The sequence below is a fragment of the Artibeus jamaicensis genome, unplaced genomic scaffold, assembly GCF_021234435.1.
Source record: "Artibeus jamaicensis isolate MK-2021 breed Jamaican fruit bat unplaced genomic scaffold, CSHL_Jam_final contig_1582, whole genome shotgun sequence".
In the NCBI taxonomy this organism is placed as follows: Eukaryota; Metazoa; Chordata; class Mammalia; order Chiroptera; family Phyllostomidae; genus Artibeus; species Artibeus jamaicensis.
The window spans coordinates 1,007,437-1,035,183 of NW_026521309.1; the positions used below are offsets into that span (position 1 = coordinate 1,007,437).

At 41.7% G+C, this 27,747-nt stretch overlaps 1 protein-coding gene across 2 annotated transcripts; it reads left to right on the forward strand.

Annotated features, from left to right (window-relative positions):
• The first annotated feature begins 434 nt into the window (after positions 1-434).
• Positions 435-25,435, forward strand: EIF4H (eukaryotic translation initiation factor 4H). Of its 2 annotated transcripts, XM_037154730.2 has the most exons (7): positions 435-563; positions 16,030-16,217; positions 18,703-18,767; positions 18,853-18,949; positions 19,252-19,311; positions 23,101-23,238; positions 23,477-25,435. In XM_037154730.2, exons 1-7 carry the CDS (start codon positions 505-507, stop codon positions 23,614-23,616), a joined length of 747 nt encoding a protein of 248 aa, XP_037010625.1. In that variant the 5' UTR covers positions 435-504; the 3' UTR covers positions 23,617-25,435. The 2 variants fall into 2 exon arrangements, with proteins under 2 accessions (XP_037010625.1, XP_037010626.1); XM_037154731.2 differs by lacking the exon at positions 19,252-19,311 and having other exon boundaries at positions 438-563.
• Positions 25,436-27,747: the final 2,312 nt, after the last annotated feature.

The window sequence follows — 27,747 nt, forward strand, 5'->3', positions numbered from 1 at the left end:
TGGCCAGGAAGAGGGTTTTGGAGTGGGGCGAAGCCGAGCAGGATTCCAGGTCCCGCCAGTCCTGGAATAGGAAAAGCTAGGCGAAAGCGGAAAGCACTGCGGGCCTGGCGCAGGGTCCGAGGCCAGCAGGGCGACGGCCCTCAAAGAGTGTGGACGGAGGCACCGGAGGTCCCCGAGGGAGGCAAGGCTCGCGCCACGGGTGGGGCAAGGGCAGGAAGCGGCTGGCGGTGAAGCCGCAGAGCTAGCACACAATGGGCGGGGGCGCGAGGCCAGGCGCAGAGCAAATACACCGCGGCAACACGTGGGCTGCAGAGGTCGCCGGGCCCAAAGCAGCCCGTCGGCCCAAGCAGGGCGCGGCGCGGTGTACGTGCGCGCGCACGCGCGTGCGTGCATGCAATTTGCGATCAGGCGTCGCTGCGGACAGCCCCGGCAGCGAGGAGGGGGGAGTTATATTGCGGGGTCCTTCCTCGCTCACCCTGGTTCCTCTCGGAGCGGAGACGGCAAATGGCGGACTTTGATACCTACGACGATCGGGCCTACAGCAGCTTCGGCGGCGGCAGAGGGTGAGGCGGCGGTGCACAGACTTTAGCTGGGTGCCGGGGATTAGCGGAGTCCGGGACCCCAGGGCGGCGGCCTCCCCGTTCTGAACCTAGGGCTGCGAGAGGTAGGGTCTGGGCTGGGTCGGCAGAGGCCTGGAATAGGCGCCTGGAGGGCTGGGGCCTGGAAATGGCGCGCTCGGGGAGGGGGCAGTTAGCCTACTGGGGTCTTGCTCTCAGGGCGGATCCCTGGCTCTGCCGAAGACGACGTTTCGTCTTCCCCCTTTCTCAGCCTCAAAGCCAGGCGGTAGCAGCACTGAGCGCCCGGGAAGACGAGCTCCCGCTTCCAACCCCATCCCCTAGTATGGTAGAGCCGGCATGGGTCTCTGCGGCAGCTTGGGGTCGGGGCCACGGCCTGCCCCGCTTTGGTTGGGGCTCGATCCCCGCTTCGACCCTCCTGTTTGTTTGCGCAGCAGGCGCCCTGACCGTTTTCGCCGGGAGGCCCGCCGACTGGGTAAGGTCGGGAGGCCGGGAGAGGGACGATCCACTTCCCTTTACGTGTGAGGCAGGGATTTGGTGACTGGAGCCTGGGAATGGTCCGGTTTACGTCGGAAGTGGGGAGACCAACCAAAACAAATACATCAGAGGGTTTTTTATTCTTTCTTGAGGTAGAGTACCTTATTGACAAGGTGCTACGTGCTTGCTGGCAGAATATTTTATTTCTCCTAGTTTCTCGTTCTGATTCTGGCCAAATACAGACTGTATATATAATTAGGTGCCCTGTTGGAAAAAACTAGTGAATAAAAAGCTTAAGGTGTTTAATTCCAAGAACCTGCACTGGACTACTTTTTTTAATACAAGTTACCTCATACAGAATTTAGAAGAAGATAAGCTATAAACATTTTGCTGTTTGTCAAGGACACACTTGGCCTTTGTGTGCCTTTACAAAAAGATTACTTTCCCAGGATAACACCACAATAGTACCTACTGAGGTGTCCAGTCTCCTGGGTTTCAATCCCAAAAGTATCTTTGTTTGGTGAAGAATGATCTTTTAATGCCTTGGTTTGGGAATGGCTCAGAGGCTTGTTTGGGTTTGGGAGTGTACCCAGTATCATTCATTACACTATAGCATGGAAGTGGAGCCACCTGTTATTTCAAAGAATATTTTATTTGCTCATAAAAAAGAAATAGATGTTGGATGACATGTGAAATAGTGTTGCCCCTGGGGTAGGTTTCTAGAGATCAGATTGGTAATTGAAGTTTAATAACTAGGATTTTTTTCTCTCCATTCATTTAGAAGGACCCAGTGAACCTACTCTTAAAACATAGTCGTTCAATGTAAGGCAGATCCAAGGATTTTTAGTTGGTTTAGAACTACTGTAAGTGATTATACTGAGCCTGGGAGTTTTTGTTTTTATTTTTAATTCTACCTTTTCACAGATTCGCCAGCTTTTCTAGTGACTTGAGGTGTTCAAGTTAGACTTTTAGTGAATGTCAATTTTGACAGTTGGAATGAAAGTGGTCAGAAGTAAAATTCTCTTGAAACTATTTCCAGTATTAAAAGACAAATGAAAATGTTAGCCATTTGCTCAGATGTGCTCTAAAAACTGGTAGGAGGGAACAGTAGCTAGCACTCTATATCACTGTAGCACTTTATAAGCTTCCTAATAAAAAGTCTCTTTACTGTTAAACGTCTACATCTGCCCTTGAAATTTTCCATTTGAATTCTTATTCATGTAAAAGTAAGTAGGAAATATTACTCGGGTTCTTAAAAACCTGCTGGTGAATTTGTGTGCTCATTCAGATAGTGTCTGGAGTGGGTCCCGAAACTTTGCGGCGGACCAGACTTGTAGTGTTGTGGTCTGCGCTGAAGCTTTCCTTTTCCCAGGAGTCAGCTACTTTATGTTACTGTGATCTCTGGAATTTAGCAAGGTGGTTGAATAGTTGACTGGATACTCGTTTATGATCATTTTACTTGTTATTTGAAGTATATTCGCACCAAAATGTCTTGGTGCTATTTGCTTATGTTCCTATGCATTGTAGAAGATTATGCCACCTATAGAAAGCCAGTCTTTTTTTTTTTTTTTAATCTTTAGAAGGGAAGGGAAGGAGAGAGGGAGAGAAATATCAATGTATGGTTGCTTCTTGTGCATCCCCTGCTGGGAACTGGCTTGCAACCCAGGCATGTGCCCTTACTGGGAATAGAACCAAGACCTTTTGGTTCCCAGGCCGGTGCTCAATCCACTGAGCTACACCAGCCAGGGCAGAAAGCCAGTCTTAATGTTGCTTTGTTTGGTACTTTTATAAGGCACCTTCCCTCTAGCCTAAAACACCTTAGTATGCCTCAACTCTAAGCCACTTGGGTAACAGGTAAGAAGAATTCAACTTTGAACTGTACAGTCATAATCTAAAAACTCATTCCCATAAGTTTATTTTACAGCCATATGTAGTAACCAGTGCAGTTGTAGGGAAGCAATACTGACTTGCTTTGTTTTCCCAGCCTATAGAGGCATGTCCCCAACAGCCAAGCAGAGAACCAGAGGCCACACTGTTGCTCAAAAAGGAAGACAAAACAAAATTCCAAAGTATCAAGAGTTGATTACACTAGAACTTGAATGTATTTTGTTACCACATTTGCTCATTTATTCTGAGGTTCCAGTTTTTCGTTTGCCATTGTCGATAAAGTGGAGAGTAATATGATTTTACATTCTTGACTGCAATAAAGCCTTTTGAGTGTTTAACCTAAAACCATCAATCTTGAAAATTGGGTTGGAACGTGGAATTAGCAAAAATTGAGGTTTCTGCCCTGGCCAACGTGGCTCAAAGCGTTGGACCGTCGTCATCCAGTAGACCACAAGGTTGAGGGTTCAATTCCAGGTCAGGACACGCATTCAGGTTGCAGGTTCAGTCCCCAGGTGGGGCATGTACAAGAAGGCAATACTTCTCTGTTTCCGTTCCGTCTCCCCCACTGCCCCATAATTCCCGTCTCTCAAAAGTAATGAGAAAAAATGTCCTAGGGTGAGGGTTAAAAAAGAGGAATTGGGGTTGCTGAAATGGTACCTGCTAAAAATTGATTAAACTACCAAACTTAAAATATTCTTTATCAGTTTCCAATTAAGGGGGTTAGAATTATAAATTTCTGAGTCTTGTAGGACTTAAGCTTGGCATCTCTGACTAAATTTTTAAGCATATTTTAACTTAAAGCTGGAAGGAAAACAGTGTATAATAACAGTAGCTATTTTCACTGACACCAGGATCTGTAAAGGTATTGAAAAACTTCTTTTAAAATTGTTTACCAAAAAAAAAAATTTCTGTTTACCATTCAGATGGCAAGTTGTTTGGGTTTATTGTTACCCTTCTCTTCACTCCCCAGTCTCCTAGTGCTTGATTGCAAATCACTCTCTATGGAACGGGTTACAGTTACAAATACTTGGTTTTATCAAGAAGTATCTGGGAGACAGACAGCTAAGGCAAAAGCCTGAACGGAGGCTCAGAGCTTGTGTGTCAGTTCAGCCATGTGTTTAGATGTGTGATCTGGAACAAGGTTCCTCACCTTGCTGAGCCTCATTTCCCCCACATGTGAGATAGAAACTTCTCTATCAGGCTGTTGGGAATATTAAATGAGATATAGCTAAAGTGCACAGCATAGCATCTAGTATATATAAATGCTTAGTTATTGGTAGCTATTGGTTTATTTTTTTTTTAATTCTTAAAATATTTCCTTTGTGGTTAGTAGAGGGGTGGACAGTTTTTGCTTAACTGGTTCTATTTTTAAATCCAAGTAAGAGAAATCTGTTCATAGTATTATAAAATGAGTACTAAGTAATTCGTTCTTTGAAATTATTGGTTTGTTACAGAATTTGGAGTCAGATGCTCTACCTTTGAGCTATGAGATCCTGCTTGGTTTGTTACAGAATTTATGGTTAGAGTGTTTAATATAAATGCCTCTGAGATTTCTCAGAAGTTTTTTAGCATATTTTTTTAAATTTGTATTTCTGTTTGAAATTAACAGTATTCTGGGAAGACTTGACATAATTTTAGTTTTCCCAGAACTTTAGAACATCTGAAGCAGAATGTTTGCGGGGAGTGGGGGGTGGTCAGTCCAAAATCAGATTCCATCTTCCAGTTTTTCAGCCTCCCCTGAGAAACTGAAGGGAGAGTTGGGCTGGGGAGCCTGCCCTGCCTCTTGACCTTTTCATCAAAGTCAGCTTTTAAAATTGAGTGTCCTGGGTTCTTTCAAGTCTTCCCCATGCCACAGTTTCTGAGTTTCTGTTTGATGGGTCCTTTGGATGTATTCTAACATGTTGGTACTCCATTGAAAATATAACACCTCCAGTTAAGCATTTTACTCCAGTATAGAGTAAATGGAACTGTCCATGTCTCTTGTTCTGCATATATTCTTCTCTGATTAATCAGTTGCGTTTTTGGAGCCTTTTGAATGTCTGGCTTAATAGAAAATGACCAGTTTCTCATACCTGCTTCTGGGATAGGTTCTGGTTGACATAGGTGTATGAACAAAGGTACATGCTGTACTCTCCAGCCTTGCACAGTTAAGTAGTTGGAAAAGGGAGTATTTTAATAGCCTTTTCGGGTAATTGTGGGTATTCTTATTTGCTATTGTATTATACCAAAACTCGACAAGTGGTAGTTTACATAAAGGTTAGTTGATCATCTGAAACTTTATCAGTAGAATTTTCATACTGTTACATTAAAGTCCTTCAGTCTGTCTTAATATTTTGAATGACATACACAGTGGTCATTTGGGAGATATCAATAGACTTGAGTTATGCAAATCTTCCAAATGTTGACACATTTCTTTACAAAGTATCAAATACCATGTTTATTACTATCACCATCAATTTCATCTGAGAAATTTCAGGTATTGGAAGTCTGTCAGGCTTACATTGATGAATACAACTTTTCTTTTTAGAAAAGTTATTATTTATTTACTTGCTTACTTATGGCTTGAAAGCCTGCATTTTATCATTGGCTACAGGTACTATTATAGTTGTTTTCCTTGAAGTGACAGGCTCATTTATTTGTTTATTTTATTTTGAGAGAGGGGGAAAAATAATGGATCTGCGGTTTTACCCACTTACGCATTTTCTTTGGTTGCTCTTTGTATGTGCCCTGAGCAGGGGGTGAACCTGCAACCCTGGCATGTGGGGATGATGCTCTAACCAACTGAGCTACCCGGCCAAGACCATACTGACTTCAAGAAAATGTCTGCCAAATATCCAAATCTGAACGACCAGTTTGTCAGTTCGTTCAGGTGAAAATGTAGTTTCATAAAAAGAATAGCTAGTTCAGCTTGTAACTCCTTTACATGAGGGCTTTTCCTGGAGATAACCATTGTACTTCTGTAAGCAGAAGTGCTTGTCCCTATTTCATACATTAGATATAGAAATATATCACAATTTAATAAAATTAATAATTTTTACTGCTTTACGAAGGGTATTCCTTATTGAACCTGGCTTTATTTTTTTCCTTTCTCTCCTTTAAATACTGCAAGTGAACCATGAGTAATAATTCAGTTTGGTGTTCTAACCAGTGTGACTCAGTTGGTTGGCCGTCATCCTGCAAAGCAAAAGGTCACCGATTCAATTCCAGGTCTGGGCGTGTGCTTGGGCTGCAGGTTCGCTCCCTGGTTGGAGCGCCTACAAAAGGCAACCGATCACTTTTTCTCTTGTGGATATTTCTCTCCCTTTCTTTCTCCTTCCCTTCCTCCTCTAAAATAAGTAGGTAAATTAATTAAATTAAGTAAATAACTTCTAAAAATGACTACAATATCACATATGAAAACTTAATGAAACAGACCACTAAATATTTATATTTCTCTGATAGCTTATGTTTTTAAAAGGTTTTTTTTCATTCATTCATTTATTTATTAGAGTCGGGGGAAGAGAGGGAGAGAAACATGCATCTCATAAACACACCTTATCTGGGGACCAAACCATCAACCCTTTGTCTGAAGGATGATACCCAACCAACTGAGCCACACTGATCAGGGCTTAGCTCATATATTCTGATATGCAGCTGATCTTTTTGGATCAGAACCAGACAGGATTTGTACATTATGTTTGATTTTTCTGCCTTTCAGACATCTTAATTGATAGGTTCCTCTAGTTTTCTTAGCTATTCGTTTATAAAGGGGGAGTGTGTATAGCTTTTTTTTCAGGTACTTTTCATACATTAAATTCTTGTAATTGTGTGTGAAGTAAGTATAAATTAAAATTTGATATTGGCATACACAATTATTAGTGTTAAGTATTCATTTTAATACTTTTTAAAATACTAGTAACTTAGATTTTTGGTTTTTCAAATGTTACATGAAGAAAAGGCTCTGCGATAAGCTAAGGTTGCAGATTCAATCCCCAGTTGGGCGTGTACAAGAGTCAACTAATGAGAACATAGTAAGTGTGACAACAGATCGATGTGTGTGTGTCTCCCCTCTCCCTCTCCAGTTCCCTCTCCTTCTCTCAAATCAATAAATTAAAAAAAAGAAAAAAAAGGCTCTCACTGAATGCCTTGAGCTCTACATTTTATTTATTTATTTATTTATTATTTTTTCAATTGTTTTATTGATTATGCCATTACAGTTCTATTTCCCTCCTTCATTTCCCTCCGCCCTGCACACCCCCTCCCCCACCAATTCCCCCTTTAGTTTATGACCACATGTCTCAAGTTCTTTAGATTCTGTATTTCCCCTACTATTCTTACCCTTCCCCCTATCTATTTTTTATCTATGGTCCATGCTACTTATTTTCTGTACCTTCTTCCACTCCCCTGTTGCTAACCCTCCATATGATCTTCATTTCTATGGTTTGCTCCTGATCTAGCTGTCCTCTTAGTTTGCTTTTGTTTTAGGTGTGGTTGTTAATAACTGAGTTTGCTGTCCTTTCACTGTTGAACTCTACATTTTAAATGGTAGTCTCCCTATAGCATTTTGTAGTTATCTAATAGTTAAAAATTTTAAATACAAATTGTAGAGTTGTAATTTATTTGTTGATCATATGAAATACAACATTGAATGAAAAACTGAAGTTTCATTTAAAATTAATTGCAGATGGTTTGTGGAATGTCAGATCAAATAATAAGCATTCTAAGGGAAAAAAGAACTCTTGGCCTCTAAAGTTCAGAACTAATCCATAGAAATAGTTTACACCATAGCTTTAACACTATTGTTTTTATGTGGCAGTATTCTCTGAGGACCAGTAGATAGATCTGAGATTTAAGATTTTATTTCCTTTGGAAAATCTGGGACTTTTGGATTGAGTAACCCATATGAAGTAAATTGATTACTCATTAATTTGCTTTCATTAATGCGTGGGAATTCAAACCTTTAATATAATACAATAAATGCCTTTTGCCTAGTAAGAAAAATTCCCTAAAAGGGTATGTAAACCAAAAATCCCCTGGAGTTCACTGTTCATCTAAAATAAGGCTTATGGACTGCCTGTTGTATCCTATTGATAGATGATGGAATTAATTATTGGGTCCTAATAAGCATTTTTGGAGGTGAAATATAAATATACACTAACTCATATGTTTTACTGAGTTAGTGCTATTGGGCAAGCTTTTATTTGTATAGTTAATGTGCAGGCATGTATATATGTATGCATTGTTAAGTCATGATGTGAAGTGTATTTATTAGTGTTGGTCACAGCCAAAAAGTTTTTTGAAAAACACTTAAGTGTACCTAATTGGGGATGTCGTCTAAATACATGGAACCCTGCCCTGCCTGGTTGGCTCAGTGGATTGAGTGCTAGCTTGTGAACCAAAAGGTCACTAGTTCGGTTCCCAGTCAGGGCACATGTCTAGGTTGCAGGCTGGGTCCCTGGTTAGGGGTGTGAGAGAGGCAGTCAACCACTGTTTCTCTTCCTCTCTTTGTCCCTCCCTTCTCCTCTCTCTACAAATAAATAAATAAAAAAGGGAAAAATTTAAATTCAAAAAAATAAATACATGGAACCCTCTGGCATATTCAAAATTTTTTTTTTCTGAGTAAGAACACCCTTATTAGTGAGAAGTTATTTGCAATGCTAAAGTAGTTGGTAGGCCTGCGACTTCATTGCTTCCACCTCTGGTACTGTATCAGATAATGCAAAGTTCTGGAGATAAAGCAGTATACAAGACTGAGTTCCTGCCTTAGAACTACTTTACATTTTACTGCAAGGCTTTTTCATCTTACAGATGTGATTAAATTATTAGAATCTCATTCACAGCAAAAAAGGGCTCCTTGAAATAGGGTACATTGAAGAATTCACCATAGATACTGCCCTGCTTCCAGTGCTTACCAGAAACTTTCAGAGGCTTCCATGCACATGCTGTAGTAAATGACAGTTGTCGGGATGAAGGGATTTAATTTCGAGTGCTGATCGAGGGCCTTAGAAAATGCATATACTCAGAGGAAGATGTGCTTGGAAGGAAAACATGAGCTAGTTTTTTAAATGCTGTAACTAAAATCCATGTGGTATGTCTTTGATGGGATCTTGGAACAGAAAAAAGGACACTCAGTATAAACTAAGGAAATCTGAATAAACTGAACTTTAGTTAATGTATTGATGTTGGTTCAGTGATTACAACTAGTATATGCTTACTAATGTACAATAATAATAGGTGGTGTAAATGAAATAAGGGCTTGGCTTTTGAGAGCTTAACCTTTTTTTGTTGTTGTCTAGGAACTAGGTTACACATTTTGACCATTCTTTTTTTTCTTGTAAGCATGCTCACTGGGTTCTTTTTGTTTGCCTTGTATTTTACTCTTCTAACAACAGTCTTACTGTGATTTTGTGTAGGATCTACATGCCAAATGATATGTACTAATGAGTGTTTCTGGGTGGCATATGAAAGAGCAGGGTTGTTGATCAGCTAATGAAATTATCTCAGTTATCGCTTAAAGATAAAAGTGGTCCAAATACCAAAGGGCGATTAATACCTCTTGGTTTCTTAGCATTGGTCTTGAAATTTTAAGCTTGGCAGCAACAGTGCTTAAGTCGTATATAGTTAGTTTTTAATTCACCTAGAAATCTTTATAAAATTTTTTTCCTGGAAGCGTATTTCCTTCATTTTTCATTAACTTTTATAAATACTTTGGAAGTAAGTCTTAAGCACTTAATTTTCTCCTTTATCTGTTTGCTGGATCTAATCCCAGTCATAATAATTTTTTCAAAGATTTAGTTGTTTTTGGAGAGAGGGGAAGGGAGAAAGAGAACGAGAGAAACATCTACTGATTGCTTCTCACACTTACCCAGACGGGAATCAACTGGTGCTCTGTGGAATGATACCCAACCAACAGGACCACAGCAGCCAGGGCCCAGCCCTAGTAATTTCTAATCTTTATATTGTTTCTTATGGTCACTGTTTAGCCTCCTTTCAGTCCTACATATCTTCAGTAACTCACACATTGCCATCTTGTTAAGAGTTCAGTGCTCTCCCTATCTACTCTCTGGAAAGTAGAGTCCAAGTCCCCCTTCTTCTCTGCAGTGATGGCTCTCATTGCTGTCTCCTGAGTCTTCTGCAGTCCTTTGCTCAGGGTGGGATTTCCTTTTCCCAGGTGCCTGCCCCCCCCCTCCCCTCGGTTGAATTATAAGCTCCTTGAGGGCAGAGACTGAGGTTTGGGTTTGTTATACTGCCCTCTACTTCATGGACATTTAGATACTTAGTTGATGGGAGTGAAGAGAAGTGATTTGTCTGTGAAATGTTTTGATTATACTTGGAGTTGAAAGTGGGATTTTGTAATTCTAAGGGTGCAATTTATTACCTTAACTATCACATGTATTTTGTTTTTTAAGATTTTATTTATTTATCTTTAAAGATGGGGAAGGGAGGGAAAAAGGGAGAGAAACATCAGTGTGTGCTGTGTGAGAGAAACATCAGGATCAGCTGCCTCTCACATACCCTCAACTGGGGGGCTTGTGCCCTGACTGGGAAGCGAACCAGTGACCTTTCAGTTCAGCGGCTGGCACTCAATCCACTGAGCCACACCAGCCAGGGAACATGTTTTGTTTTGATATAAGTGTTTTTTTCTTTTATTGATTCCAGAGAAAGGGAGGGAGAAAGAGAGGAAGAGAATCATGAGAGAGAAACGTCCATCTGTTGCCTCTTGCACACCCCCAACTAGGGGAGGAACCCACAGCCCTGGCATGTGCCCTGGCTGGGGATCTAACCTGCAGCCTTTTGAGTTGCCAGACAGTGCCCAAGCGACTGAGCCCCACTGGTCAGGAGAGTCACATGTTGTTTTAAAAAGCAATGGACTGTCCCCCAAGGGACAGTAAGAAGGGATAATGAGCAGGGAGGGTCATTGCTCAGTGGTGCGATGGTGTGGCCAGGGAGTTTGCTGCACAGACCTTGAGGTGCCCACTCTGAATGGGGAGGGGGGTCTGCCTGGGCCTGCCGGTTATGTTATCTGTTTTCTGGTTTGCACATACCCACTGCTGGTAGTGGCGCAGTGTGACCTCCAGGCGCTGCAGGCGCAGTGTGACCTCCAGCAGGCTAGTCTTCCTGTGACACGCAGAAGTTTCATTAAACTTTTATAAAGCAATTGGGGTTTATGAAGTGTTTTTATGGTCAATTTTAAACTTCTTTAAAAAATAAAGATTTAAAATAGACAAGGAAACTTGAGGGACAGAGGAGATTTGGAAGATGTCCTACACAAAACTAAGGTCTCAAGTGAGTCTTTCCTGTGTTGTTTGTAACCTGTTTTAGGAAGTGCTTTCATGTGATACAGGTTATTGATTTATTTAATATCCCCCTCTAAACTTATATTAGCTCAAAGAATTTTCTGACACTGGATTTTTTTATTTGGTTCATAACACAATGTGTATTTCATTATGTGTATGTGCACACTCTGGGATTTATCACTCAGTTGCTGGCACACTAGATGCTTCATAAATGTTAGAGTGGATAAATTGAAGTCTGGCTAGATGGCTGCATTTAGGGGTGCCCTGCAGTATCTTCAGGGCACAGCTCAATGAAAGACTTAAAAATGCTTAAATCCTGTAAAACTGCGTCAGATAGGATATTATTTAGACCTGCTTCAGTAATTCTTGAAAGCGGTCAAAGCAGCAATTTTCAGCCTTTTTATCTCGTGACACACATAAATGTGTAATGGCATAAGAAATTCTGCAGCACACCAAAAAATAGATTTTTTTTTTTTTGCTGATCTCACAAAAAAATAGGTGTTTTTAAACTTTTTTTTTTTTAAGATTTTATTTACTTTTAGAGACAGGGGAGGGAGAGAAACATTGATGTGTAAGAGATATACATCAATCAGTTGTCTGTTTTATTACCCCAACTAGGGACCTGGCCTGTACCACAGGCATGTGCTTTGACTGGGAATCAAACCAGTGACCCTTTGGTTCACAGGCTGGCACTCAGTCCACTGAGCAACACCACCCAGGACTAAAATACTTATTTTTTAGAGAGAAGGGAAGGGAGGGAGAAAGGGAGAGAAACATTGATGTGAGAGAGAAACATCTATTGGTTGCATCTTGTACACAGCCCAGCCTGGAACTGAATCTGCAGCCTAGGCATGTGCCCTGGCCAGAAATTGAACCAGCAATCTTTCCTTTGCACAATGACGCCCAGTCAACTGAGCCATACTGGTCAGGGCAGAAATAGGTATAATTTTGATTCATTCACACCGGATGGCTGTTGTTTTGTGAGCAGTTGTCTTTTGTTGTTGTTGACAACAACCTAAATAAGAGGTTAGTGCCCCTGAGTAGTCAGGTGTTGCATGTTTTAAAAATTCTCAAGGCACCCCAGTTGAAAATCATTGGTCTAGAATGTTAAGCCACTGATGGTTTTGTGATACTAGAGTGAAATGAGCAAGTTGTTGGATTTGGGTTAGTTTGCCTGTTTCCACATCTGTAGCTCTTAAAATACTGCTTTTCTGAAAAGAGATTCTTCTATCTTCCCAAAGCTGGATTTTTAGCCAATTTCATTCTTATTAGTGCCCCCATCATCTTCCTACTGTTCACCTAGGCTGTGGCGGCCCTAATGAGAGCTTTCCTGGTTCCCTGTGCTGAAAGGTCATCTGACCTTACCTCCTCAGTTCTGCACGGAACACCCTTCATAAGTTCTCATATATGCATTTAACATACCCTTTAGCGAGCCTTCCCACCTCCATTTTCCTGACGCAGCTATCACACACATGGAATTTGTCATCTCTCTATCTTCCCCTTTACCTTAAATTTTTAAAAAAACATCGTGGATTTGTTTTATATATATATTGTACAACAGGTCCTCAAACAGCTTCATTTCATTCAACACAGTTTCTTAACAACGACATGATGCTATAGGAACTTAACTCTTGGTTTATATTCAAGCCTCTGGTAAAATTGGTTTCGTTGTGTGTTGTTTTGCTTAAAGTCACAGAATCTATCAGTAATAAATGAGAGTTTACTAAATATGTACACATGCACAAACATGCATGCATGTGTACAGTTACTTGTGTTTTATAGGTGCTACTCAACTGTGAGGGGTTTGAAGACTGTTTTCCATCAAGATATTTAATGGATGTTGCATGAATTAATTTAAACAGTTTATTATTCTCCATTTTGACATTTTCCATATGGTTATATATATATTCAGTATCCAAAGAGTATCTTACTGAAAATAATTCAGGCTTTATGGTTGTTGAGATAGTAATAGTTGTGTACTACCAGTAGTGTTACAAATGCAAAAGTGAGTCACATTTGCCAAGCTTTGGATGGGGGAAGTGGGATATGATTTACTTGTAAACCTGTTTTTCTTCATTCTTACAACAGAATGCAGAATAATACTTCCTATTGGGAAGTAGTAGAATTCTGAGTCATTAAACTTAAATTTTTTACCCTCTAAGAATTACACCGTGGCTTGGTTCTTCTGCTTCAGAAAAATGTTGTCTTAAAGAATGGTATTTAGCCCTAGCCAGGCAGCTCAGTTGATTGAAGCATCATCCAAGACTAATACTCATATTTCCCCTGCAAAAAGGATGACTTCGAGCAGATCTTTGTTGTGATAAGATTCATTTATTTTAAATATTCTCTTAAACAATGCTTCCCTTATTCATTTTTTCTGTGTTCTGCAAACATTTTATTTTGAAAATTTTTCAAATCTGCAGTTGAAGGAATAACACAATGGGCTCTGATAGATTTTTAACAAGTTTCACATTTGTTTTATATATATTACATACATGCTTGTATGTCTTTCATGCTGAACTCTTTGAAAATACAGTAAATGGCCTTCAGTGGATTGAGTGCTGACCTCTGAACCAAAGGGTCACCGGTTCGATTCCCAGTTAGGGCACATGCCTGGATTGTGGGCCAGGTCCCTAGTCGGGGGTGGGGGGGATGTGAGGCAACCACACGTTGATATTTCTCTCCCTCTCCTTCCTTTTCCCTCTCTCTAGAAATAAATAAATAAATATTTTAAAAAGAAAATACAGTAAACAATGGCTATCTTGGCACTTCATCCTCGACTACATTAAATCTCGAGAACAGGGCATTCTACTGACTGCAATACCAGTTGTCACTCATAACAAATTTAACATTGATACAAAAATCTATACATGCCATATTCAGATTTCTCCACCTGATTTTTTTTTAAGCTGTGTATTTTAGGATCCAAACATCATATGTACCATTGGGGGTACTTTGTTTGTTTAAGATTTGTTTATTGATTTATTTATTTATTTATTTATTTATTTATTTATTTATTTATTTATTTAAAAGGGAAGAGAGGGAGGGAAACATGGATCAGTGCCTCTCACATGACCCCCAACTAGGGGCCTGGCCTGCAACCCAGGCATGTGCCCTGACTGGGAATCAAACCTGTGACCTTTTGGTTCACAGGCCGATGCACAATGGACTGTGCCACACCAGCCTGCTCCATAGCATTGGTTTTCATATTTCATTGTTAGTGTCTGCCTTTTTCATCCTTCCTGACTTATTTGAAGAATCTGCACCAATATAGAAGGCATATAATATAATGTGAGCTTGTTCCATTGTTAGTGGTACCAATTACCTGGTTAAGGTGGTGACTGCCAGGTTTTCCATTTGAGAAAAAACTCCCCCCCCCCCCCGTAATAATCTGTGGAGTGATAATTTAAGACCATGTTGTTCTCCCCCCCCAAAAAAAAAAAGTTTATTAGTGGTTTTAGCATCTCTTGATAAGCCTAGGCCTAAATCGGTTACTGCTAACCACATTGCAGAGTAGTGATGATTCCTTCAGTATTTATCAGCTAGCATTCTTATTGATGTAAAGAATAGCTCCCCTTCCCATTCGTTCACTCATTCATTCATTCATTCATTCATTTAAATAGAACTATTTAGAGCATTTCTAGATTGACGGCCAAACTAGAAATGGCAGAGGTCCTGTGTACGCCCTGCACGTGCCCATCCTCCCCTGCTTGCGCAGCAGTAGTACATTCGCTACAGTCGGTGAACCTCTGCATTGAAAACGTCATTATCACCCAAAGTCCAATTGCATTCGGGTTTAGTCTTGGTGTTGTACATTCTGTGGGCTTGGACAGATGGTCCCACTTAATTATCTGTAAAACATTTTTAACCTCAGGTTGTAGGTGGCAGTGATAATACTACTTGTTACTCTGTACATACGTGCTGTCTATTATGCAGTGTTTGTTGAAGCACCTTATATTTGTTATTTCTCAATAATTCAAGGTCTTAATTAATTCTAACCCAATTTCACAAATAAATAAATAAATGCTTAGAGAAAGTGAGTTTACGAGATCATATGGCTAGTAAGTGGCAGAGCTGGGATTTAAACTGATAACCTCTTCAAATTAGCAATGATGAAGTATGATCAAGGTCCTGCCTTTGCCACTTCTTAGCTCTGTAACCAAAGACAAGTACACCACTCTTGTTACATCTGAGGAAATGGCATTGAGGTTTAAATGGATAAGTAATACACACCCCATATGCGTGAGAGCCCAGTGAAGTATTGCATGGGTAATGGAGAGTAGTATATACACAGTACTTGCTAAATTAAATCTAAAATTTCTATAGTGTTATTATCCATAACCAGATAATAGCAAGAAACAATTGTAGTGTGAATACATTAAACTTCGACAGCTTCAGTAATTCTTCTTGAGCTCAACCCAGAGACTCTGGACAGTCCGTTTATGTATGCGTTAGTATTGAGTGTGAGGGAAGGCATTTGCTTAGGTTTTAGGAAGTAAACACTTTGCAGATGCTGATTCTGTGTGAATATGAGAACCATTAGGAGCACGTGTTAAATTTGGATTTGATTTTTCAGAGAAATGTATGTTTACATAGAGTCTGTGATTCTGTGGACATTTCTATCACTAAAAAACTAAGCACCTTTTTCAGAAAATGATACTTAGAATACTCATAATTTCCAGGTGAAGATGATGGTACGTCAAGGAGGAGTGTTTCGCCTGGGTGGTGTAGCTAGCTGGGAGGCATTTTTATTGTTCCTGGTCTGGGGCTGGAACACGTGGGCAGACTTGAATTCTGTCTGTTTCATTTCCTAGGTCTCGCGGCAATGCTGGTGGCCATGGTTCCCGTAGCCAGAAGGAGCTGCCCACAGAGCCCCCCTACACAGCATACGTAGGAAATCTACCTTTTAATACAGTTCAGGGCGACATAGATGCTATCTTTAAGGATCTCAGCATAAGGAGTGTACGGCTAGTCCGAGACAAAGACACAGACAAATTCAAAGGTGAGTTTGTTTGAGGGACATTCTTACTGTACATGATTCTAAAGGGAGAAGTCTAAACCAGACTGTTTTAGTGAACTAGAGGGCTTTAATGATGAAGTTTTAAATGTTTGCTTAGCGTTCAGATATTATAGCTGAAATAAATAGCACTTTAACTGGAAGGCCCTCAGTTCTACTTGGGGGAAAATGTTGTGCACATCATCTAGAAGTATATGGCACATACGAGGTAAACCTGCTGTCTGCCTGACTTACATAGCAGTCCTGTGTGACAATGCAGGCATTAACGTGGAGGGCAGGAGGGCAGTGGATAGATGTGAGCATACAGATCTGAAGACTTCTCAAGTATGTATCACCTTAGCCAGTTCATGCTTTTTTTCTTGGTAGTTTTCCTATAATTCAGTTACTTATTATAAAATCCAAAAGATAACCTAATAAGTTATCACTATACATTTGTGACTTCAGAGTACCGTACTTTTAGGACTATAAGATGCACCTGGGTTCTAGAGTAGGAAAAAATTTTTTGAAGCAGAAAAATGTAAAATACTGAGTAACCTGTGACCCTGCTTCCCCCGCCACCCCGGCAAGCCAGGTACGCTACATTTGGACTATAAGGCACACCCCTGCTTTCCTCCCACATTTGGAGGGAAGGACGTCTTACAGTCTTAAAAATAAGATAAGTGTTTGGGAGAGGGTTGGCTCAAAATTCAGATAGTGTCTATAGATTAGTATCTTCAGGGCACTTGAGCAGAGAAAGAGTAAGAATGAAGCATTGAATGACATCATCATCTAGCTTTCAAAGTTGCCTGAGGGGAAATGTGCCCAGCAGTGAAATACGCAGTGCAAGGTACGAGGTGTTGTTCATCTGAGTGGTTCTGTGTGTAGTGGCATTTTTTATCTTTTTGAAAGCTTTTTGACTTTAGAGCCTGAAGCCTTGTTATCAGGTGATCAAACAATAAAAACAAATATATTGACTAAACTTTGTAAATTCCACCCAGTTTGCTTGCTAACCGACACTAGGAATCCACATTTATAGTCAAAATGTGTGGATGAAGCCAACCTTCAGGCTAAATGAGTAAGCAGCAGCAGGTTTTAGACTTTGTTCTGCAGAGGGTCCTCTTTGGTTTCAGCAGCTCTAGGGTGTCAGGCATGTGACTGGGCCGTTGTTGCCTCTTTGAACTTCAAAGTGATTTTCTCGATTCCTCTCAACACAAATCCACGTAGAGAATAAAGTGGGGGTGGGGGGACCAGGGGACATTCTCCGGCCAAGCAGTGCATTCTTTGCAGAAGTACTTACTGAGCAGGTGGTGAACGGGAGAAGTTTGGACCCAGGCCTTTGAAGCACTTGCAGTCTCTTGGGCTTTGAAAGTAAAGTATAATCTTCACATAGGACGAGGGTACTCTGGCAGGAGTGGGGAGGGAATAGAGGGCGCAGTGTGAGTGTGTCAGGGCAAGGAGAGTACCTAACCCAGGTGTGGACTCCGGGAGCATGTGCTCAGGAGTACTGCACAGGAGTGGAAAGGCTTGCTCAGGTTTGTATACCAACTACCTGCGTAGTAATGGGCACCTTCAGCCTCTCCTTCAGAGCATGTCGATACCGACTGTGAAATCTGTCCTAAAAGTCCAATTAGATTATATTAAAGTGATTCAGAAATCAGAACCAACAACGCAGCAGTGATCCAAGAAAGGTTTTGGGGTTTTTTTTTGTTTTTTGTTTTGTTTGTGTGTGTTTGTTTGTTTGTTTTTTAAAGATTTTATTTATTTATTTATCTTTAGAGGGGAAGGGAAGGAAAGAGGGAGAGATATGTCAATGTGTGGTTGCCTCTCATATGTCCCCTGCTGGGAACTGGCCTGCAACCCAGGCATGTGCCCTGACTGGGAATCAAACAGCAATCATGTGGTTCACAGGCCCACGCTCAATCCACTGAGCTACACCAGCCAGGGCCAAGAAAGGTTTTAATATTATGGTTAAAATACATGAGAAGAAAGTTTTATGAAAACACAGCTGTCGGCCCTGGCTGGCGTAGCTCAGTGGATTGAGCGCGGGCCTGCGAACCAGACAATCACGGTTCGATTCCCAGTCAGGGCACATGCCAGGGTTGCAGGCAGGTTCCCTGCAGGCCAATTCCCAGCAGGGGATGCACGAAAGGCAACCATACATTGATGTTTCTCTCCCTCTCTCCTTCCCTTCCCCTCTAAAGATAAATAAATAAAATCTTAAAAAAAAAATTTTTTTTTAAAAAACCACAGCTGTCATTTTAGTGCCTGTTTGGTTAGCGCTTTCTGGTAGAATATAACTGAGAGGGAGGAATACCAGTCAAGTTCTACTTACTGAAAAGCAAAACCTGTTCTTTCAGAATCTACTAGTCTGCGGTTATCTAGAGGCAGCAACAGTGGTAGTTCCAATGTGGGCAAGTTGTGCAAATGGGGAACCCACTGTATTTTTGACCTGTAATTTCTTGAGGAAATGGAGTTCGTTTTTCTCTTACAGGATTCTGCTATGTAGAATTTGACGAGGTGGATTCCCTTAAGGAAGCCTTGACATACGATGGTGCAGTAAGTATGTTCACGTTTTCTCTGTCATGTTAGTAGTTGGGCTTTTTTCTTGCAAATACTGACACTGTTTTCCCCTTACCATTAGCTTTTGGGTGATCGGTCACTTCGTGTGGACATTGCAGAAGGCAGAAAACAAGATAAAGGTGGCTTTGGATTCAGGAAAGGTGGACCAGATGACAGAGGTGATTGGTTCTTCTAAAACTGAACATAAAACTTACCGGTTGCAACTCTGGAAGGTTACTGATAGAACTCTGTCCTGTAGGTGTGATAGGTTTTTGTGAGCTTTTTATAAAAATAAACTCTTAGAATGGATGATGCTTCTGCAAGCCTGGGGTTGTTTTTTTTTTTTTCCTGTTGGCAGCAAAAACTCTAATTCGGTTGAACTTCCCATCACGAGTTGTACATCGTCCCAGTGAATTTTTCCATGTTTGTGCAGCAAGGTAATGATCCAACCTCAACTTTACTTTTTTTTGTGTATCCTCAGGAATGGGTGGCTCTCGAGAATCTAGAGGTGGATGGGAGTCCCGGGATGACTTCAATTCCGGTATCAGTATTTAAAGTATCACCACTTAACCTTTTTCAATGGCCTTGGCGCTATTGTACATTTCCTGTGAGTAGCCGACCTGGCTGGGCTACTTCTTTAGTTTCTTTGACAAACGAAACTTTCCCAAAAGGTACCCAGGCATGCAGCAGTTTTTTCTCAGGGTCTGGCCCAAGGAAGCTCCTTGGTGACTCTTGTGTGTATGGCACAAATAGAACTGCAGTGAACTTCTAGAAATAATGTGGAGGTTCTAGAAACGTAAGAGAAGCCGTGTAACTGTGGTTTCTGGTGGCTCCTCTGGGACGGTAAGAGTCTGGTGACCTGTTCTTTCCTGAGAGGCGAGGGGCTCGTCCCTTCACGAGGGGCGGGACACGCTCTGCCTCGCCCGTTCTCACCGACCACGGCAGGCAGGTGGGGGCTTCCTTGGCTCAACTGAAGAGGCCAGTTTGCCCTCTGCTTTCAAAGATCTCTTAAACATTTCTTCATCTTAATTATACTTTTTTAAAGTAATTCATATACGTAATAAACCTGTCAATTACAACAGAAAGGCAGGAAAATTTTTAAAGGGTTTTCTTCCCTATGAACCCGAGCTTGTTTCTGTATTCTCCAATACATGAGAACATCAGCACAGCCAGCCTGTCACCCAACCCCCACCAAACAAAACTCAATATAAAGTAATGGGTGAGTATGGAGAAACCGGTACAGAATGTCTTGTGAGTCTTAAAGAGTTTAAAAGTTTATTTCCAGTACTGCTCTAGCTAAACAGATGACAGTTTATATCTGTTGAATAATTTAATTTTTAAAAGTCCTATGTAGCCAGTCAGAAATGAGCTTATTCATAAAAGTACAGTATAATCCAGTAAACCTGTAATTTTATGTATAAGCTAATCTCTGATTGAAACATGCAACAGATGTCTTCTCAAGGCCAATCCAGGAACAGCACTCAGTAGCTTGATAAGCAGTGGCCTTTGACCTGGCAGTTACGTGTTTCCTGGTAGTTTGGGAACAGCACAGTGAGCTCATAGCTCTGGGACTGTGGAAGTTAAGTAACTAATGCCTTTCTGCTATTGACTTAGCTTGTACTTTTACTCCGAAGCAGAGACATACAGTGAACACAGCCAGAGAAACTACCTTTCCACCCAGCAGGTTCACTGTGAACCGCACTGTTTCAGTGAAGTGCCCACATGGTAGAGGAATGCTTACTCGTATGTGTTATTTATGAAAATGGATCTCTTTTACTCTTTTAAAAAATGATGCTATTTTTTTGTGGTACATGCTTGTAAAAATATATCAAGCATTACTGAAGAGCAGGTAAAAACTTAAAAGTTCCACCACTAGAAATAGTCAGTGTGTTAAACTAAACTTTGTAAAGAAAACTCAGAAGATTCTTATGAATAGTGTATCTCCTAGAAATCTCATCAAATTGATTAAAAGATACTTGTTAATCTTAGCTGTGCTTTTCTCATAATCTTCCCACTGCTCTTACCATATTTTGAAATGAAGCCGTCAGTGATAATGTACACGGTTTTCTCTTCTGTACTTATCTCATGTGGACACAGCAGCAGTTGTGTTTATCTGCCTTGTTATTGTGGGTGTGAGCTAATGGATTTTTGCTGAACTGGCAGCAAAAATTACTTAAACCTCAATAAGAGAAAGTAATTTTCATACTCAGTGGAAAGGTACACATCACAGTTTAGATTGGGTTGGGGAATGTCAGGTTCAAAGACTGAAGAATCTTTCACTTGTCTGTATGCATCCCAATGTGTCTTCCCCCAAAGCAGTGTTCCTGTTTGGTCTAAATCCTTTTAGGATTGTTTTTATTGCTCATTTTGTTAAAGTTGGTATTGTTCAACTCAGCCTCTGAACTGGGTTTTTAATAACTTGATATATTTCCAAAACCCTTGCCAGGAAAAGCAGCACCATTGCAGGTAGGGTAGGTTCTCCAACTCTGCAGGGGTTGGGTTCTGGAGAGTCACAAATGCTGACCCACTGCTCCCAGGGGAAGTGACAAGGTCAGGGTCCTTTGAGCCTCTGATCACTGCATTTTGTCAACCAACCGGTCAACACAAACTTGTCTTATGTGTGTTTCTGTTTAAAGATGCCTCATTTAATGTGCATTGTTGATTCATTAACATTGAACTCACAGCCAACAGCATTGTAACTCTGCCCCGAACAAAGCTTATCAAACATACTAAAAAAAAAAGTATACTTTCTTCCTAAGACACCTCACACCTTTCTTATGCTTAGGGAGTACTACAAACTCTTCCGTGCTGTTTGGGGGCTATTTTCAACAGAAATCACCAACAAAAAAATACAAGAGGGAAGAAAACTAGCACTTAACAGATCATAAAAGGGTCTGTTTACTTTATGAGCTGAAACAAGGCAGAGTGTTGCCTCAGCTGCGAATATGTGCTTCTCGAGACCCAATCCTCAACTGCTCTGTGCGTGTCTGGATGGCAGGAAAAGCACCAAAAGTGTTGTTTGGGACTTACAAGTAAATTTTAGCAAGTAGGTAAAATTTGTAAAAATGACATCTTTGGATAATGGGGATCACCTCTCTCTAGAAGAACATGCCTCAGGCTCGGGTCTCTTAAAGACACATCCTACAAAACTTGGGGCACTGGCGCCATTCTTTGAGTGAGAGTCAGCTTTGGGAGCATGAACAAAGAGGTTAAGCACATTTGTTTAATCACAATCTTATTTTTTATATTTTTACTGGAAGTTAAGTTTAATTTTAGTAGGTTATATTATTAAAAGGTTACTTAGCTTAAACCCCCCGTAACTGAAGGTCTTTCACTTAAATACATCACTGAAGCCTAAGCTTCTCAAAGTCCATTGAGAAAATACTCTATTCTACACACTGATGACAATTGTCACTTTTAATTTTTAGAGAGGGGGAAGGGAGGGAGTGAAAGGGACATCAGTGTGCCAGAGAAACATGGATAAGTTGCCTCTCACACACCCCCTACTGGGTCCTGGCCTACAACCCAGGCTTGTACCCTGACTAAGAATTGAACCAGTGACCTTTTGGTTCACAGGCCAGCTCTCAGTCCACTGAACTACACCAGCCAGGGCATAACTTACTCTTAACACTTATAAATGGAGATGAATTTTACTTTTGTTGGTAATTGTTTTAGCAGATACAGAAATGAATGAAGAAAACCCCATTGCAACCAGAGGAGGTGAGATAAGGTTGGGTGTGAGTGAGCCCTCTTCGACACACCCCTTTCGGGGGTGGGCCTAACTCCGATAACTGCTCTGTTTACCACACAGGTGCTTTGCTTTTAGAATGACCCACGCTGAAACGCAGCAGGAACAGGGAAAATGGGGAGTGTCACCCAGAGGTGACTTTGTATTTTTATTTTGTCTTTGTATCTAGTTTTTTCTTGAGATTTTTTGCATTCTAAATCGTAACTTCTAAGTTTCAGGTTTATCTTCTTAATAACTGTATAGGTTTGTAATAGAAAACAATAAAATGTGCTTTGAGGACTTTCATATTGTTTTAAACCATATTAGAATATAGCCTCATATTGTTTTCCACTTTCACTGCAAGCTAAGGATTTAAATGGTTTATTTTTCTCTCCTAAGATTCTTTTTTATTTAAAAAGTCTGTTAGCATTGAAATTACCAAGCAGATTCACATTTGGACTCATTTTCAATGCACTATATTTTGGAAGAACTTCAGACGCTGGACAAACTAAAGAACTTAACGTTTTGGAGTCAGAAACAATTAAGATCGTATCCACTTGGAGACAGTTTAAAAAGTAATTCAGTGTCGTCTTTTTGCTTCAGGTTTCAGGGACGACTTCTTAGGAGGCAGGGGAGGGAGTCGTCCCGGGGACCGGCGAACAGGCCCTCCCATGGGGAGCCGTTTCAGAGATGGCCCTCCCCTCCGAGGGTCCAGCATGGATTTCAGAGAACCAACGGAAGGTATGGCGACCGCTTGCAGATGGAGGGTGCCTTTCCACAGTACCTTCTTAGGCCATGGACACCACCCTTATCTTAAATAGTAGGTTTGCCTTCGTTAGTGTATCTAGGGATGGAGTAGTTTTTCAAGGCTGTTAATTTTTAGGAATTGGGCTGGACTATAGGGATCAGCATCAGTGTGATCATTCTGCCTGGCGGGGAATAGGAACCATTCTTTAAAAACCTTGTTTTTCCCCCCCAGAGGAAAGAGCACAGAGACCACGGCTCCAGCTTAAACCTCGAACAGTTGCAACGCCCCTCAATCAAGTAGCCAATCCCAACTCTGCTATCTTCGGGGGAGCCCGGCCCAGAGAGGAAGTTGTTCACAAGGAGCAAGAATGAGCTTGCGGTTGGGAGGGAATGGGGTGTAGGGGCAGTTAGAGCGAGACCGCAGCCCGGCTAGCCCCCTGGACTGGCAGTCCTGCAGTTACCATTCCTGCGCCTGACCTTTGTCCTCCTTTCTTACAAAGGAAACGGAGCTCGTGAGTGCATGTCAGCAGTTAACAAGTGGTTTTTAGTACATTCTCGGCTTTGCTGTATCTAGTGCCTGTTTCGTGCATTTTTTTCCTGCCGCTCCTCCCCCCATTTTCCTTGTGTCTTTTTTCCTTCTTGCTCCTTGTTTCCTTCCAGCACATGAATTTCTCTAGAGGGACAAAGGCAGCCGCCGTGTGGGGAGGTCCCTGGGTATAGGTGCTGCTTCATTTTTCTGCTTTGCTTTCTCTTTCTTTGAACACACTGGCCAGACTCCAGTCACTTCCTTTGATTTTTCTCAGTGCTTCTGACCTGCATGTTGAGTTCTGTATTTCTGTGGCTCCCCTCCCCCCAAAAAAAAGGGTCACAAAGTGGATGTATCTTATTTTTATTCAGCCTTGATCAACATACAGATTTTGAGGCACCTTGTTTTCAAATCCCTTCCATCTCTATTTATAGGTAGCCCTGTCTCTATTGCCCCCTCTCCAAATGGATTATTAGAGCAGAATATATTTGGCTCAAATTTCAAACAGTGAAAGGTAAAGAGTGATGTGGAATGTCCGTAGGGAGTTTACACGGGAGATTAGTTGAATGCACTGCCCTGTGCGCGCCTTTATTACTGCTTTTCAACACCGTCCACCCTGGTTCCTTCCTTCACCAGCTGTGTCAGAGGCTCCTCTGGCTGCTGGACGTAGTGAACTGCCTGCTGCTGGTTTCCTCTCTGCGGGAGGGGGACAGGTGCTTTGGGGGACTAAAGGTTGGGGGCCAGGGTGGTGGCGGTAAAGCTGTGCTGGGCTAACTTTATAGTGTAGGCATTGCTTTTTCCAAATCCCCATTATCTGTGTGTTCTGTGTCTCTCCCTTGCGTTTATCTGTTTCCTATATAACAATAAGATACTGTGCTTCCCACCATCCCTTAATTTTATAATGAAAATGGGCCTAGAATCTGGCACTTTACTGTTTCACTTGATGAATTGAGAATTTTACTATGCAGTGCTATCAAGAACCTTAAAATAATTGGTAGGTGGCTATAAGTTGCTGGGTCTCATCTTTGAAACAAAATTTATTCTCACACTGTGTGCAGCATGTCCACAGGACTGGGGGCTGGGCAGTAGCTTTGGAGCTTGAACACCCACATGTGGACAACTTAAATTCCTTAGCACCTGGGACCCAGTTGTTTCATGCAGAGCAGTTTGGGGGCAGCCAGCAGCTGGAGCCCTAGAGAAAAGGGACCCCCACCAGCATGACTGGAGGGCCGGGGGTGTCCCGGCCCACAAAGCGCAGCGTGCTGAGACAGGAGTTGGTCACTAGCTGGCATCCTTGGCTCCTCCTACTCTGTCCCTGTTACGAGGGCTCAGCAATTTACAGAACTCTCCCTTCTTTCCTTCCACCTGTCATCTTTGCTTCTGGAATAAGAACCATTTGTGTAACACCAGTACTTAACTTAAGAAAGACATGCATTATGTGGTTGTAATCAAACCTGATGCTTTCAGACGACCTACTTATATCTTCAATGTGGAAAAGACTAAGAACAAAACAAATTCATCTAAACTTCTGGCAATCCAGTTGACTTTTAAATGTAAGAATGGAATTCCAAACACTTAACACATTCAACTATATGACAGAAAGTAAATCTATGGATATGGTATTTTGTGAATGATCTTTTAAATAAAAGAAAACCTTACGTAATATTTAATGCTTGTCTTTATTTTTGAGTTATTTTTACCCTCATGAAGTGAGCAGTTTTAAATTTGGAAAGCAGTATCCTAACTTAGTAGACTACTGCAATTTAAGTGAGAAAAGCATTTTTTTGAAGTTCCAGGATTAGTAAGATCGTCTTAAAAGGAATTAGTAAAGATTAAAAATGAGCCACCAACTTTTTTCCTCTTCATTGCCTAAAAGATACAATTTTCCTAGCACATAGAAACCTTATATAATGGTGTGGCTGTAGTTTTTGGTTGGACAAAGGGACTTTTTCCCCCAATATAGAAGAAATCAAATACTTGTGTGTCATGTACCTGCTTTTTTTCACTGCTTGTTTTTAGAAGAAATTCTAGGTACTCTTCATGACAGTGCTGGGTGCTACTCTGTGACAAGTAGGTCTTGTTTGCAGAGGCACTGCTGTGTAGTTCGTTGGTTTTATTATGACCTTGGGCCAGGTGCAGAGCTTCCAGCCTTTTGGGACTGGCCTGGCCAGCACAGGAGAGGTGGAGGGCTTGGCACCATGCAGAATTCCCTTCCTCGAGTGGGGAGCCTTGACTGCTGCTTGGTCTAGAGAAACAAGCTTGAAGACGGAACGCATGAGTGACTCTTCAACTCCCCAGCCAAGGGCATGGAGCAGAGGACTTGATACCTGCTGGTATTTTCTTTAAGGGGGAGACTCCCTGCGACCAAAAATCCTCTGCCCTAAATCAAGTTGGGACTTGGTCTCCGGGAGAGATTTCCTATGTCCAGAGTCTTGAAATCCAACTCTGTGAGGCTTCTTTCTGAAGGTCCTTTTAGATTCCATCTTAATGAAGGGCCTGTAGAATGTTCGGACCCTTACACCAGTCAGCCAGGTTTGCCAGGAATTCAGAGGGAATTGTGATGGAAATGAAACTCCCGTGGAGCTGTCTTTCTGCCTCCCCTCCCGGGCTGCCAGACTTCACAGTGTTGGCATCTCACAAGCACCTACCCCCTTGGGGTGTAATACTGAACAGTTACAGAAAGTGTTTTGTATCTGCCTCCCGTCCATAAGTAGCTGAATTAAGAGAGGAGGGTGCATCTTTCCCCAAAGAAGCACCTAAATAAAGTGTCATTTTCATAAACATTTGCACCTACTTTGTGAATGGTCCACAGACGAGTTTGAGTTTATGCTTGATTTCTCTCTACTTTTGAGCTGGCTTCAGAGAAAATTTAATGAAGTCACAAAAGGAGGCCCCTTTGTTATTAATAAGGGGCTCAGGTTTCTAAGAATGTTCTTACCTCCAGTCCATTTTGCCAGAGGCCAGATTGCTTCTCTAGGCCCTACAGAAGGAGTTGTTTCTACTGCAGACAGAAGCCCGGGATTCCTGTCAGGACAGGTACTGTTCCTTCAGGTTAGTCTTAAAGGGAAGAATTCGGGAGGTGGGCATCGAGTAAAGGAGGGAGGGGGGCGTTGGACTTCCACGTGCAATTCTAGGAACAGCCTGGTGTTTCATTGAAGATTACTTGGTAGAGATTAAGTCTAGAACAAGAAGAGCTAATTAACTTCAATGTAAAGCCACTCAAGCTTTGAGAATCACTAGAAATAGCATTTCTTTGCAGTGTGCTCTACAGCCTCCAGAGATTCCGGTGCCTGTTTGGTTTTTAAACAACAGCCCTGGGATCTGCTCTTTTCCCAAGTTGTACTTTACATATATTTTGTTCTTTCCCCTCTGTCCCCTTCTCCAATTCCAAATGGCTGTTGAGGTCATACAGGGTCAGTGCCTCTGTAATAAGGGTCACTCTGGAATGTCCACTGCAGCGGGACCTGACAGGGCCCAGGGTTGTCCACGGGGCTCCTTGATCCGCTGGAGAAGGGGGTAGGCGGACCGTGTTCTGCTCGGCCACTTCTTGCTGTCTGTCCAGTGGGACTTCTCACCTGTGCACTTACAGGACGTCGGGAGGGGAGAAGGACGGAGTGTCACACCTCAGATTTTCTAAGAGATCTTCAGGACAAGACAGCTGGCCATGGAGTGTATGGAGGGCGGCTGTCACCCGGGCTGCCCTGACAGGGAGGGCAGGCCACTCGCTCAGCTGGGCTCCTCGCATTTAGAGGAGTGGCTGACCTGCACCTGGCCGTGAGGGCCTTTTTTCCGTGAGGAGCTTCACTGCATCTTCTGTGTTTTCTTGGCCAATGTTTTACAACGTTGAGACGTTCAAGTTACTTTTGTGTTTGTGTGAGGTTAACAGGCATATATACATATCCAGTATCTTAAAATCTAACTTTGGTGATTTTTTTGGTCATGAAAAAGAGTCAAAATATGAAGACTACATATTTAAT